General features: G+C 42.0%; 1 protein-coding gene across 2 annotated transcripts; it reads left to right on the top strand.

The window, feature by feature from the left end:
* The first annotated feature begins 8267 nt into the window (after positions 1 to 8267).
* id3 (inhibitor of DNA binding 3) lies at positions 8268 to 10231 on the top strand. 2 transcript variants are annotated; one of them, XM_033642072.2, is made up of 3 exons: positions 8268 to 8697; positions 8972 to 9049; positions 9447 to 10231. In XM_033642072.2, exons 1-2 carry the CDS (start codon positions 8398 to 8400, stop codon positions 9023 to 9025), a joined length of 354 nt encoding a protein of 117 aa, XP_033497963.1. In that variant the 5' UTR covers positions 8268 to 8397; the 3' UTR covers positions 9026 to 9049; positions 9447 to 10231. The 2 variants fall into 2 exon arrangements, with proteins under 2 accessions (XP_033497963.1, XP_033497962.1); XM_033642071.2 differs by having other exon boundaries at positions 8269 to 8697; positions 8972 to 9045.
* Positions 10232 to 15029: the final 4798 nt, after the last annotated feature.

Below are 15029 nucleotides of genomic sequence, written 5' to 3'. Positions count from 1 at the left end.
AGGTCTCAGTCCCTGCTGTTTCAATTCATTAGCAGCACAAGGAAGAGACAGGAGAGATGAGGAGGGGTGGCAAGTGTGTGTTCATGCATGTGTGCCTACATACATCCTTTTGTACATGTATGTGTGTGTGTGTGTGTGTGTGTGTGTGTAGGGGTGGGGGGGTAGACAAAAAGACAAAGTGTTAAAAGAATACAAGGCCAGTGACAGAAGGAGAAAGTCACTGCTGTAGCATATCTTAGATGTCAGGGACCCACTTGACCTAGAAACACATGACACACACACACACACAGGTGCAGAGATACCCACCAGGGACCTCATGGCCTCTGTCTGTATGTCTCTGTGAAGCCTGACCAGCTGAACCCCTGCAGCAGCAGCAGCAGCAGCCGTAGCAATCTCTTCTACGTCTTTCTTTCTCTCAGTCCCTCTCTTTTTGTCTTTCTTTCTTGCTTTCTTTCGCCGCCTGTCTCTTTCTCCTTTCTGTCACTCGCCCTCAAGTTTATCCCGCAGTCATTTTCCACACCAATGTTCTCTGCCTCTCTCAGCTTGTTCTCTTCATTTGGGCTTCCTGATCACAAATTTCCTGTTTGTATCTCTCCATCTCGCTCCCCCGGCCCATGCTGCCTCCTCACAGAAACACATGCGTGAACTTGCTTTATGTGGGGTCTGCGAACAAAATGAAAGCCTTGATCACTTTGACGTGCACAGGCCGGCCAGCTGAACCTGTCACTGCACTATAGCATTGCAGTCGCTCATAGATGTGGGGTTTATTTCCATTTCAGTCATCTCCTTTCACCGCAACTCGCAGGTGTCTCCTCCACCTAGGGTGTCTTTAAACCACAGATCAAGCTGCAATCCGAGTATGTACACTGTCTCCCAAAAGCAGTCTAGCAGCCAAGCTGGACTTTGTTTGGAGTCATGAAAGTGCAGGAATGGATTTGGATCCCGCTATCGAATACTTTTTGCGTCTTTATGTACAGGCTCTGTGTGGGGTCTCGCAGAGTATGGACTCAGACTGTGTGTAATTACAAGGTCACAACTCCGGTTCACGTGAGGTTAAAGTGTATTTACCACAAATGTCCCACTTGCAAAACAACAGTTAGAACAGCAATTACACAAAAGTATTTTGTAATTATTATGGTCATCATCTGGTAGTCATCTGCAAATTGTTGCATAGGTCTGGATTTGGGTTAACGATTAAAGATGTAGCTCCGCGCTGGGAGAGAGCCCAAGACTGGATGTGGATCAGACTCATTCTTCCCTGGCACTGTGGAGACAACTCGCAGACACACTTTGTCTCTGCGCTGTCTGCAGACACTCATTCTGGTGTTTATTTGCTGGTTTTGAAAACAGAGGAATGGTTTTAGAAGAGAGATTAGGGCCTGCAGTGCTTCCATTAATGGTCATCCAGTAGAAGAGTACAGGAGTGGCTGTAAATAATCATTCTGAGTCGGACTGCTTGACATTCTGTTGGGCAGGCTGAAGACTGCAGCGATGTCTCTGCTGGATTGCTCAATTTGATATTCAAAACGAAGTTTAAAAACCTGCTCCAAGTTGCTGGCGAGGAATGATGAAAGGTGTTATGACTAATCAGATCACCCTCGCCTACACCAACTGGCCCCAACTATGATCACCAAGTCTGGGCTTAACTATGCTTACACAAAGCCAGATGTTTATCCTCATTGGATGGCTGCAGAGTAAACGGACTGTTCCAGTCAGGGACGAGGAAAACGACAACAATAGTGTGACCAACAGCTGGCAGCCGCTCCGCCCGCCCACTCACTCACATTAAGCATTACAGTCAGGTTGTTTTGGCCCTATGTGGTGGTGGCCGTGGCCTTCTGTTGCTCGTGTTCCACCTGCAATACAGTCGTATGGCCTCCATTTATTTCTGCATGAACCAGTGAAATATTCACAACCAAGGACATCAACAGGGCCGGCTGACAGCATGAGCAGCAAGGTTCCCACAACGGCCAGCCACAGTAATGTGAAACTGTTGCCTTATGTTACTGACTTCTGGTAGGTATTGTGGTTGACGGTGTGTTGTGCCTCTGAACAGCACATGACCTAATTTTGACAACTGCCAGTATTTCTGTCAATGGATGTTTAATGGAACATCCACTTTGCCACCAATTGATTTTGTTCACTCTACACAACATGGAAGTGACAAAAGTGCAGTTCCTTTAATGGCCACTTGAGGCAGGCTCCAAAAGCGAGTAAATCTCCATAGACCCCCATATTAAAATACCCAACTTTAAAGCAGAAATAAACAAGTTTACAGCCTTGTACATAAAGCAGCGTTGGTCTCAATAGCTAATTTCCTCATCATGACTTCTATACGGGTAGTAAATTTCTCTATAACTCAACTGTTTTAATTTTTTAGACTTAAAATTAGCATAATTAAGGCGAAATGCCGAACTCAAGGCTCAGAGTCCGCAAACCAATGGGCGACGATGCGGTCGCTATGTCCATTATTGTTGTACAGTCTGTGGTTCATATCTTCATTGCATTTAGATACAGTTGAGACAGATAGTAATTCACACTTGAGATACTTTAATATTTGGTGATTTAGTATTCCCCAATTAGGGGACTTGAGAAAGACAAATTATAAATAAAAAAAACCCAGAATGATTCAGCAAATTCCTTATTCCTTAGTATGGGCCAAACTCTAAAACTGCTAAATCCTACAATTCCCATAATGCAACTCTCTTTGTTTTATGCTCCCTGTCTAGTATTGCTGCAATCAATTGTAAGTTGAAAGTCAATAATTCTAAGTCTAAATCAGTTTCTGAAGCTTCACAAGCTTCTACAGGGGACCAACATCAATTTACACAGCGCCATTAGCGAGGAGAAACAGCGTGTGAAATAAGTCGACTGTATTTCTTGTCTTAGCTTATCCAAATAATGTACAAGTTACGGCTCAAAATTGTTTTAAACTGCTGCATAGAAGCATAATAGTGTGAAGCCAGTAGTATAAAGTTGTAGAACTACACATGCTCGCAAAGACTTCTACCAAGTACAAATCAACTGAATGGAAATGAAAATGGCAGCTACAGTGTTGTTACGGCACATTCACGACACAAACACTAGCCTACAGAAAACACTAAATGAAGTAAAATTTATTAAAGAATAATTCAGCTTGCATCACTGTGTATACCCTCATTTTGCTTTGACGTCAGGTGTGTTTATGTTGACAAACTCAGTTAGATGGATCTTGCCGAAGTTTCAGACTTGAAATTCTGACTTCAACAACCGTTCCATTTCACTTTTCTTTGCCAGAGGTAGTCTTTCCCCAAGTTATGAGTACAAAAGATTGCAGCATAAATACCCACACCTTTCAAAGCAACCTGGTCTCACTCTGAAGTCATCAAAATCCGGCGCTTGGGCAGCGACTTGCGCTCTCAGACACTGATGAAAAAAGCCATCCTTAAATGTGGGTATGATACGCAGACGATCACTGTTATAGCTTAACAGCGCTTGATGGCGTCAAGGGGAACGCAGCAGGACAAGAATGAAAGTTAAGGCAGCGAAACACCAACTTTCAGCCAGAAGAGCGGTGTTCACGTCCCCTCAAGGTTCTAAAGCCAAACCCTGTTCCTTTTTTTTAAAGGCTAGTTCACATTACACGATTTTCACCCCGCAAAATGCGTCGTGGAGACTATCATAATCTTTTGAGTGTTCATACCTGCCTAACATGTTTCTGTTTCCTTCAAGCAACCAGGGCTATGGAAACAAGCCCAAAAGAAGCGATGGATATATAAAGAGAAAGGCGATATTTAAAGAGCAAGCCCAAATAAGCAACTCCACTTTAGAAACAAGCCCAAAAAACCACAACCTGTGACTACCAATATTTGTAAGCAACTTTACAAAAAAACAAGCCCAAAGTCACAGCTAATAAGCGGACCTGGCAACCCTGCGGCTTGTCCTCCTCACATTTCTTTCATCCGATGTGGGACGTATCCCGCTTCTCACTGGCACATGCTCTTTGTCAGTTGTGTCAGACTCCTCCAGTTTTCTAGCCAGATATCCAGTCCCAGTCGCAGACAAGGGGGCGACTTGCTCGTAGGCTTGTTCACACATGAGGACTCGTCGTGGCAGACTATCTGCCGACTCACCTCCGACCCAAGGTGGCTCTCAAGATCCTCTGCGGCGTCAAAATCGTGGTGAAAATCATGTAATGTGAACTAGGCTTGTTGTTTTTGTTGCCGATACCAAACCATGTGCATTAGTTATTGGAGGAAAAAAAAACTTCAATTCGTATTGTTGTACTGATGTAGTGCATTTATTTTGAAAGAGACTGTATATAACAGGCAAAACTTGACACGGCGTCCCAGAACGTCATTAACCAATGCACCCAGGGTACCTTTCATGTCGTATCTGGACATGGAAAGTCCATGACCAAATGTCAATATGTGAAGAGGTTGGAGTGAGAATGTGTTGTTCAAAGTACAACCTCCCAGACTGTAATGCAGACTTTCTGTCAAAAATTTGTAATCACTAAGCCCAAGCCAAGATGACTTTGATGGCGTCACTTTGACATCAGCAGGGTTATTGGTTATTTCTTCATACTTCACAAAGCTCCTCCACAGCCATGGAAAGAGATAATGCAACTGTTTTTACCAGCTGTGTCGTCCTCCATGTGATGAGTAAACTGACCTATATGTGTCACAAGTGACCACATGCTAAACGGTTTTGCTGCAGCTGCAAAGAAAAGTTACTCATTGTTCTCAAATGACATACAAACACAGAAAAGGCTCTTATAACCAGGCAGGTACAGTTTGCAGTTTGTCCACCATCAGATTTGGTTTGAGAGGTAATGTCTCAAATGCGTTGGCTCAGCCGAGATGTATTTTAGTTTTAACCAGACAGCCACAGTATCAAAGATTTGTAGTGTCTCCTAACAGCCACAATGGGCACTTGTGGGTGAGTGAATGAATCAGTGAATGAAGTGCGTGGGTGGGTTTCTTTCTTAATACATCAGTTATCCTCTCATCTAAAAACCAAGAAAGCTCATTATGCACACGCTCGAACAAAAGCCTCAAACATACATAACAAGTGACCAGCACAAATCAACAATATGCGTAAAATGTCATGTCACCGCCTGGGTCAGCAGAGACAAAAGCTCAGGATCTGTAGGCTGTTCAAAGCTGATGGAGAGGACTGTAGCGTCTTTGATGAAGGACAGAGTGAACAGAGGAGGAGGAGGAATCCTTGACGACACACACTGGGGATACAAAGAATTAAGTTTCAGTGTTTTTCTTGCCACTTAATTATCCCCCCTTACAAGATGGGCCTGCACTTGTGGATGAAAAAGATACCCTTCTGTATACAACACTGCCTCTCCACATGACAGTGTGGTGGTTTCCCCTCCCTCCTTCTGTCTCATCTCACAAGATGACCCCCATTACTCTGTCCTGTTGTTACCAGAAGTAGAAAGAGACACTTTGTTTATGTTGAGAGAAGGTGATTTGAGAGGTAGAGATGAGTCGGAGGGGGGAGAGTTAGATCCTGCAGGTATGGAAACACACTCAGTCACAGAGGTGGAGCAGATGTTCAGGCTTATTATGATTATGTGGTAATATTTTTAGTAGTATTTGGCTGTCAATAAAAATATAGTGGATTGAAATTTAATTGAGAGAGAGAAGGAGAGAGGAGGAGAAGAGGAGGGGGCGCTGCTAATTATGCATGGCGATTGTTGATGGCTTGATTGTCTGCGTCCAGCTGCACGGAGGAGCGGGGAGAGGGAGAGGGAGGGCGGGGAGAGAGGCAGACTCACTGACGCCAGGCTCGGAATTCTCCCATCCATTGAAAGAGAGACCCGATTGTGTCCGGGGCCTTTCCGACAAGCACCTGATCCCTGCCCAGACACACTAGTGCGTGTGTGTGTGTGACAGAGAGAGAGAGTGTATGTGTGTGTGTATGTGTGTGTGTTTCGCACAGATTTACGCACTGAGAACTCTGGAATCTGCAGACAAGCGCTGTCATGGGAGGAAAGTAGTCTGTTGGCATTTTTGATATCCTAGAAATAGCTCCCAGTTCCCAGAAATAAATGCGGGTTCAGGGGGAAGTGCTTTCTGTGGAGCCTCAAAATCAAAATAGGATGTTTATGTCAACTCCACGTGCATGCTTGTAATCTTCAGTGATCTATAAAGTGCCCAAACCCAGTCAGCAAAACAGTTATTTTCCCACCAGACCTGGGAAACGTAGCGCAATATTTGTCCTCCCCTTGACATATTTAAGAAAGATATTTAAGGTCAAAGTCTTGTTTGGATACCCTGCAACGCTCGCACAATATATCTCTAAAATAGCACCGGACTGAAGTCCTGTCTCACGGTTCAATATTGTGGTTTGCTCTAAAGTGAGGTCGCTGAGTGACTTGTCATGCCGGGTCAATGGTTGTGTGTGCGGGGGGAGGTTTGGGGGGGTATAACCAAGAGGAAGGCAGTGACTTGAACATCTGTGAAACCTCCAGCCGTGCGCATTTACGCACAAAAGTGCCCAAAATGAAGATAACACTGTAGCGTGTGTGTGATTGCTTCTTATCCTGAAATAGTGTGTTATATTCAATCCACTTTTTGTGGCGTGTGACGTAACATAATGTGAAATTTACTATAATTATGATACTAAAATGGTCAAACCCTCAGGTCACGGTTGGCGAGACGTTCACAGCGGTTGCAAAATGTCTGGTGAGCACACACAGCAGGCTAAACATCCTGGCACCCACAGACCTTTGAAAAACCACTTTATCTAACTACTGTACATACACTTGACAGTGTAAAAGTCATACTTGGATGTTTATAGCTTTAATGATGACGGTGTTGACTGCTTTCCTGTCACTTTTCATGATCCGTCTCTAGGCCGCGTTGGCATATCCATCATTACACAATTCTGGAGTATTTTGGAGAAGGTTTTCCTCTTTAACTTTCTCTGAGTATAACTGCAGACGGGATGGAGGGGAGGGGAGCGGGGGAGGCGTAGAGCCATGTCCGTGAGTGACAGAGGCGGTCATCCAATGGGATCTCCGAGCGCCTCTGCTTCTCTCCCCTCTGGTGGTGGACGGGGGAGGGCGGGCCGTCTGCCAAAGAGGGGAGTGCGCGTCGGGGTGAATGGATGACGTCGGGAGGCTGGCGCCAGCATGTCTGGGACTGGCGCGTTAGATCAACACAGCTGGGCCGGGATAGGACACACAGCTGGCTCAGGCCTGCATTCCTCCACAAAACAGGATTGTGAGAAAAGGGGAAAATAAGACCCAAATAGGAGCAGAACGGGACGTGCTTTGATGTAAACTAAAACGGAGCAACATTTGGAATTGTTAAAATAAAATATCATAAAACCCTTTCACCCAAAAGAAGGGGAAAGATTGTAGAAGTGAAGTTAGTGGACTCAGTGAGTGCAACCATTGATATTCTTTCAAAGTGTGACTTACTGTTGATCACATATCCATAAATGCAATTAATAGAGCCATAAAAGATGGCATAGAAGAAACATAAACCATCACCCAATTTAAACTATATCCAATAATCCATCATCAGAACAATATCTTCTTACTCATTAATTAATGTAAAACAGCCTGGCCTGCCATTGACCTTTTACCTATATCATATAAATATCATATTTTCAACTTCATACATGTGTATGTGCCTTTTCTGGGGAGAGCATGCCCTAAAATAACCACACACACTGCTTTTAAACGGCTCAAACTATCCACATCTATTGTAATATATGTTTTATAGTGTTTTGAATGAGTTCTGCTTGATGAAGTGTTTTTAATTGTGTGCATACATGCAGAGAAACCCTTATAGATTTACAGTTATCAGTAGAATAATAGGCCATGAATATGTAAAATGGAACATGGTGCTATCTCAAGTATCTCCATTTGAGATGAGGTTTGTTTGTCTGGAGTTATAGCTGATTATTAAGGTAAAAGGGATGTAGAAATTGTAAAATCTATATTTAAAAACATCCATATCCCTTTGCTTTAACTCCCAAAAAAGTTAAGTAGCTTTAAATTAAATAATTCAGCTGTTTACTGTGCGTTTCTTGACATCTTCTCCTATGTATTCCAAATAAATACCATCACCTGACAGAGGTAACTTATTGATTGACAATCCCCTTTAGGCATCCCAGCCCTAATTTCCTCATTCTTTCCAGCCCTTCCACAAGGTGATATCAGCCAATCAGAGCGGACTTGCTTTCCTCGCTATCCAATCAGAGCCCGATGCGAGAAAGGGGGCGTCAGCGGGCGCGTAGTGTATAAAGACCTAACTGTACGCTGCTGTCAGAGCACTGGAGCTTTTCAGGACCGCGATACAAGAAGTCCAAACACAGGAGACCGTCGCAAACTTATCCTCGAACACCAAGCCGAGTCTTGTTGTTGTTTTTGTTGTTGTCGTTCTCACCATGAAAGCCATCAGTCCCGTCCGCTCGGTGAGGAGCTGCTACAAGGCTGTGTGCTGCATCTCGGAGCAGAGTCTCGCCATCAGCCGGAATAAACACTCGTGTCTGGAGGAGCCGGTGGGCGCCCTGTGCGACATGAACGACTGCTACTCCAAGCTGAAGGAGCTGGTGCCGAGCATCCCGCAGAACAAGTCCGTGAGCCAGGTGGAGATCCTGCAACACGTCATCGACTACATCTTCGACCTGCAGATCGCGCTGGAGGCGGAGGACACGGCCGCGCCGGAGATGGTTTTGTCAATAAAGGTGAGGGGGGAGATGCGGGTCTGCAGGGGTGGACTGATGCTTGTCCTTCAGCACCAGACACTGACACTCAGCAACAGCACGACCTTTCGAGTTTTGCAGCACAATTTGCATGCATGCCTCTGATAATGTATTTTAGTGTACTGTGATGCAGTTGCAGATGCTGTTCTCAGATACTGGATAATAATACACCCCCGCACACACTGTTATTCCTGTTTACTTGCACTTAGAATAAGAGACTTGTCATGGGCTCACAGTTCTGTCCCTCTCCTTTCAGACTGCGGACCTTGCTCGCAATTTCTCCAAAGAAGAAGGTCGGTTGTGCCACTAGGACGAGGATGACATATCATGGTATGTACGTGTCTTATAATAACCTACCTAACTTCATAAATCACAAGATGAATGTGGTCGGACGCATCCCCACCTCGGGGGCAAACTCTTTTTAAGAAGCACAACAGTGTCCTCTTTTGATATCCCAAAATGAAATAACTACAATATAAAACTTTTAATAGAAGCGAGAATAGTGTAGGCATTGATGTGCCGGGATGATGAAGGTCCCTGTACCCTCCACATTCACCACGGTTGCCAATTAGACAGGCCCAGCGAATGTGTAGCGGATTCATTGCTATCTGCCTGGGGTTAATGAAAGTTCCATGCTAGGCGCCAGTCTGTCTGCTCTCCTCTGCAGGGAGGGGAGGGGAGGGCGAGAGGGAGAGATCTGACTTCACTTTTCTTCCTTTCTCTCCATGCAGGTGCAGGGAAACACATGTCTCCACTTCACTCCGGGCAAGAGGACAAGAGGGGCAGAAAGGGTGGGATAGGTATTTGGGAGAGAAGGAGAAGAAGAAGGAGGAGGAGGAGGAGGGAAGTGGAGGCTTTTAAAAAGAAGAAAAGACAGAAAAAAGTGGACCGTTTCCTAGATGAGTGGGGATCAACAGTGGTGCATGAGCAAGAAAACAGAGACTCATTCTTTGGCCCCTGGACAGACAAATCAACACACCAAAGCAGAAGCCAGGATTGGAAACTGAAAGCGACTGGCTGTGTATGCCCTCCTCCAAAAAACAAAAAAAGAACCTGGGATCCTCTATAGGTAGACGTAGAAACATTGGTACATTGTTTGATTTTTATGTTTTTGTGTTGCATTCCAAACCAACTTTAACGTGGGTCAAACTCCACACACCCAACCTGAACTCTTACACCACCAAGTCTCACATCATCTCACACAACGATCCCATTATTACCCCACTCTAATCTGATTTCTAATGATCTGGAGACTGTTACAACTTCATACGAATGTGTACATATCTGCTGTGGGTATGTAAAGTGTGAGTCAATTTGGATGTTTTTTTCTGAATGGGAGTTTGGGTTTTCGTAGGTATAATCAGAACTCTATACTAGAGTTAATTGTAAATGTTTGTAGGGATTGTGGTATTTCTACAGACAAATGTGCCGTGAGTTTCATAAACTCTTTATTATAAAGTTTGCTTTGTATGTATGTATGTTCTTATGTAATGAAATAAAACAAAAAGACGTGAAACAGTTTGGGCTGCCATGGTTTGTGGAATGATGAATGAGTGTGAAGTCTCATCGAGGTGTTCAGAAAATAAAGGTGATGCTGCTGACGCGACTTTTCGTATTTGGATGACAACAAAATGCTGATACAACAGGATGTTTTCAGATGAATCTTGAGGTCGAGTGGTTGGAAATCAAACGAAGGGAGTTTCCTGTGAGTGCTTCTAATTTTCCAAAGAATGAGTTAGAACACAATTCAACTTCCTAAATGGTGAAAGATGAGAGGATGTTACGTGATCGTAAACCAGCATTTCTGATCATTCATAAACCTTGAAACCACTGAACATTCATGACACCAGATCAACATGTCTTGACCTTGGAAGCTGACGAGCATCACCTGAAATGCAGCAAGTATTCAACCCAATAAGAACTCTTTTTCAAGACCTCTGATAGACGTACAACGTAGGAGTGGAGGCCCCATTCATGTAAGATGATATTAATTAGGCCTACAGAAATAATACAACTTTAATGATACATGGGCAGTTTTGTAAATTAATGTTACCATACTTAGCAGGTCTCAAAAGTTGACAAAACTACTCCACCTTGTGGATTACTCTTGAACTTCATGCATTAGTATTGGTACATACCATCAGTGCCTCATCTGGATCATCAGCAACAATGAAGAATCTTGTTATTTACAATCTTGCTAAACTTTAAGAAAAGAAAATACAAGAGACAAAACAATCGGACTCTTACAATATGTTGAAGAGCTGAATAAGCTGACCTAGTTAAACCTTATGCTACTAATAATGAGATTGCAGCTCCATCTAGTGGCTAAAATGTGTTATTGGCTCAAAGTTTTCAAGACAGTGGAGAACTTTCATAGCCTGCTGTATATATTGAAGAGATTTTTAGGAGATGAGCTGCAAGGCATAAAAGTATCTTCAAAATGCTTTGCAAAAGTTAAATTTATTTATCTTTTCCTAAGTCTGTTAAAGAAGTGTTGCACCCTGATCATTTTGAACTTACTAGTACTATACTACTGTACTTACACTTACTCACACTATGTATGACCTTACAAGCTATAGGCTGAGACTCAAACTTTTGTTTGGTATGCATTTTCAATTTCTCCCAGCTATTATGGATCAGTAGGACCTGATAAGTATAAAAAACTAAACATTGTCAATGATTATTAAGTCCCAATGTCCTCAAATGAGACGACAATAAACTTCCAATGTCTTCAGACAAGTACTTCCTAATTAACAGTGTCTTAGCTTGTTACTGTTGCTTAAATTGGTCAAATTTGTTGCCATACCAAACTACAAACATTATTAATTATAAATAAACACGTTTCAACTATAAGATCAGGTTTTGGACCTTGTCCACTTCTGTATCAGGACCGACTTGGCAGAGATGGCTGCCGTCTTGTTTTTACATAGATTAGTGTATTGTGCTCTTTATACCACTAGATGGCACAGAAAAGTGTCCATGATCAAGGACAACAGGTCTGAGTTAAGCAGAATGAAAAATAAGGTCAAGCAAACCCAAAATGTGATGTCCTCATATGAGGACACAGGATCTCAGGAGGATGTTTATACTACTGTCCATACTGTGTATCTCAACTGTTGTGTATTCATATTTATATTACTGCACTGCGTCTGCACTTCCCACTCATGTTCATACTGTATATATCTCAGCCTATTCATTTCATACTGGTCATACTGTCTAGAGCTAGCATATTCATATCTACACTTTACTGCAGTGATTTTCAACTAATGGTCCATCGGCTAAAACTGGCCCACGATAGGGTGCCAGGTGGCCCGCTGACAATTAATCACAATTAAATAAAGTGATTCACACTGGGATTTTTTGTATTTTAAATGTAAATAACATGTCAGAGTGCATACAAAAAGCATCAAAATAGAGCTTATTTATCAGAAACAGTGCCGGGGAGGATCCCCCGGACCCCTCGACAGAGGTCCTAGCTTGGCCCCAAATTTCCTCAAGTCCTAGACACAGGCCCCTTGACTCCAGCTATTTTGTAAAAATGGCCCCAGGGCAAAGCAAGTTCAGTATCCCTGCCTTACTGTTTATTATTGTTGAATTTGTCATACGTATGCACATTACTCTGCACTTTTTTTTGCACCTCTGGTTACCATAAAACTTCAAATAATGGCCTGGGCTATTATTTGCTTAAATCACTGAACTCAACAGGCCTATATTTGGGACAGGCGTATATATGGGACAGGCCTTTAATTCTTCCCACACAAAACTGTTGCTCAAAGACAGTGTCTGTTACAGCACTCAAGGATTACAGCACCCGGCATTTTGACACAACACCACTTTATCCTGTTAAAACAATACTCACAACTTTAATTAATTTTTATGAAAACTCCTTTTTATTCTTTTGATCCAAGGACCTTTACAGACTAAAGGAATATGAATAACTTACAGGGTAATCAAGGAGTGGAAACATAATTTGAGGTGGTTAACAACCCGGTTTTATACATCTGAAGAAATTCTATTTAAAAAAATGAACTGCTTGGCAACCAGACTAGGTGTCTGATTGAGACAGGGCTTTATTTGTCAAAATGTGTAGCTACACTGGGCATTTAATTGAAGTTTTACAGTATTTCATTGCCTTAGTACTTGTACTCTGCAATGACAGTAAAGTTGAATCTAGTCAAATGTAAACTTATTTCACTGGTGACATTAGATCAGGTGTTGAACTGGTTTGCATTATACAGTTAGGCGTTCATGTCTAATTGGTACCTCACCTCAAGTATGCAAATGAGAAGGGAACTTTTGCATGTCTGTGATACTGTCTGCTTCATTTTTTTTTAAAGAGGGAAAAAAATCCCTTTATTTAACCTGGATGGTCCCATTGAGATCAAAGCTCTCTTTCACAAAAGCACAGAGATTTGAATAACATTAAAAGCGTTTCATAAAATATTTGTACAAAGACGGTCTCAATAGATTTCACTGTAGTTTTAAACTCATTTGGGGTCACCGTGTCTTGAAGCTTAAGATCAATCTGCAGATTGTTCCACACAGTGGTGCAGAAAACCTAAAAAGCTTTCTTTCCCTGTTCTGTTCTGACTTTTGGCAAAACACAAAATGCCCTGCATATGGACATTGTAATTTCTATTTTGCAAATCTAAAAGAAAAGATAAGTAGGTAGAAGTTTTACCAAGAATAGCTTTGCAAATGCAAACATACCAGTGACTCATTTTTGTCATAATATACAGATAATTCAATAGTGAGAAAATAACAGCTTCATTTGAGTGTTATTTAACTGACACCACAAACAATGCTCGAGGCCTCAAGACCAGGTCCCAGTCCACGCCACAAGATGGGGATGTTGGATGAGGATGCAACAACTCGTGTCGTCCTCCTGACATCCCAGGAATGTAAGCAATCACGAGATAAGCTTGTTGCTTTGGATCACAAAATGAACTTCTATAGGTCAAGTGCTGCTTTGACATAGAAATGCAACCCTTTGATCCAGATTGGATTGATACAAGACAGAGATTATTGAGCCTGAAGTGAAAAAGAAGCAAGTCTTACATGAATGTATTTTATCTAACTCATCAGTCATGAGCAACTCTTGGTATGTCTCAAACAAAAGTCCACCACTGCTCTTCTATGTTTATGTGACAGCATTTTTTCTGTTTGTCTGTTCCCGTATTGAGCCACTGTTGTGAGGTATTTCACACGATACTTACAATGACTTTAAACACACATGACTAACTGATTTTGCACCATTTAAATTCCATGTAGCCCAGTGTATAATTGTGCTTTGCAGGCTCATACCAGCCAATGCAACATCTCTATGAGTAGCATTTAGCAGTTGGGTATGAAAGAGGAAGAAACAGAGGGTGGAGATGGTTTGAGTTGCACTACGTGGAGTGATAATGACAATCCTGTCAGTTTTCTAGTCTCAAACATCTGTTTAATGTTGCAATATTATGTGATCTGTGAAGCAAAAGTCTCAAACAAAGACAATTAGGAATTATCTTATCTTACCCAGTGTAATAAGCAAGCAGCTATGTCAGCATTTTCCCTGACCTTTAGTCTTTTATTGGCCTGGGTACTGCATTTAAGAGCATTAGGAACTATTTTGACTAAATAATTTAACATTCTTATATGCAGAACATTTTTAGATTTCACAATTTGAAATGAAGATGAAATGAAGTTCAAATGGCGGCATGACAATAAGGCTTTGCTTTGGATTGGAGTCTGCTTGGCCTTGGCCAATGGGGGTCAAGTCATATGGCTTGGGGTCTGGTAGCTGCAGATGGGGGAGGGGTTGTTTTCTTTCAATATCTCCTCTGAGCCAATAAGCAAGAGTGGTGCTGAATGAATCCAATTATCATCTACAAACTATCCTGAGCAACACCTTGCACCAGGCCACACTACACTTTCATCAAGTGGATAACAAAAGTGCCTATATAAACTATTACATGCCTTGTTATTATTATAGAAATGATCCATGAAGACAAGTTTTGTACATATTTACACATTATATTTGTAATGTATGTAAAATTTCCCTTGAATTTAAACTGAAGTGTCTCCAAAGTGACATAAAATAGTGCCATACTATTTGAAAAATATCTAATTGTCTCACTTCTTCACTGAGGCCTGACTAAAGTCATTATTAATACACATTTTTGATGAATATACAGTTCAAATTTATCACAATGCAACTTTGTGGATGGACTATCATTAAATACATATAGTATATTTTTTAATGTTTTACACATAATATTTCTGTAATTTTCTATGACAATATTTTAACTTAATTAATGAATTTTAATTTCATT

The sequence above is a fragment of the Epinephelus lanceolatus genome, chromosome 15 (genome assembly GCF_041903045.1).
Source record: "Epinephelus lanceolatus isolate andai-2023 chromosome 15, ASM4190304v1, whole genome shotgun sequence".
Lineage (NCBI taxonomy): Eukaryota > Metazoa > Chordata > Actinopteri > Perciformes > Serranidae > Epinephelus > Epinephelus lanceolatus.
Note: the sequence above shows the minus strand (reverse complement) of the source record. Positions and strands in the feature narration are given on the sequence as shown.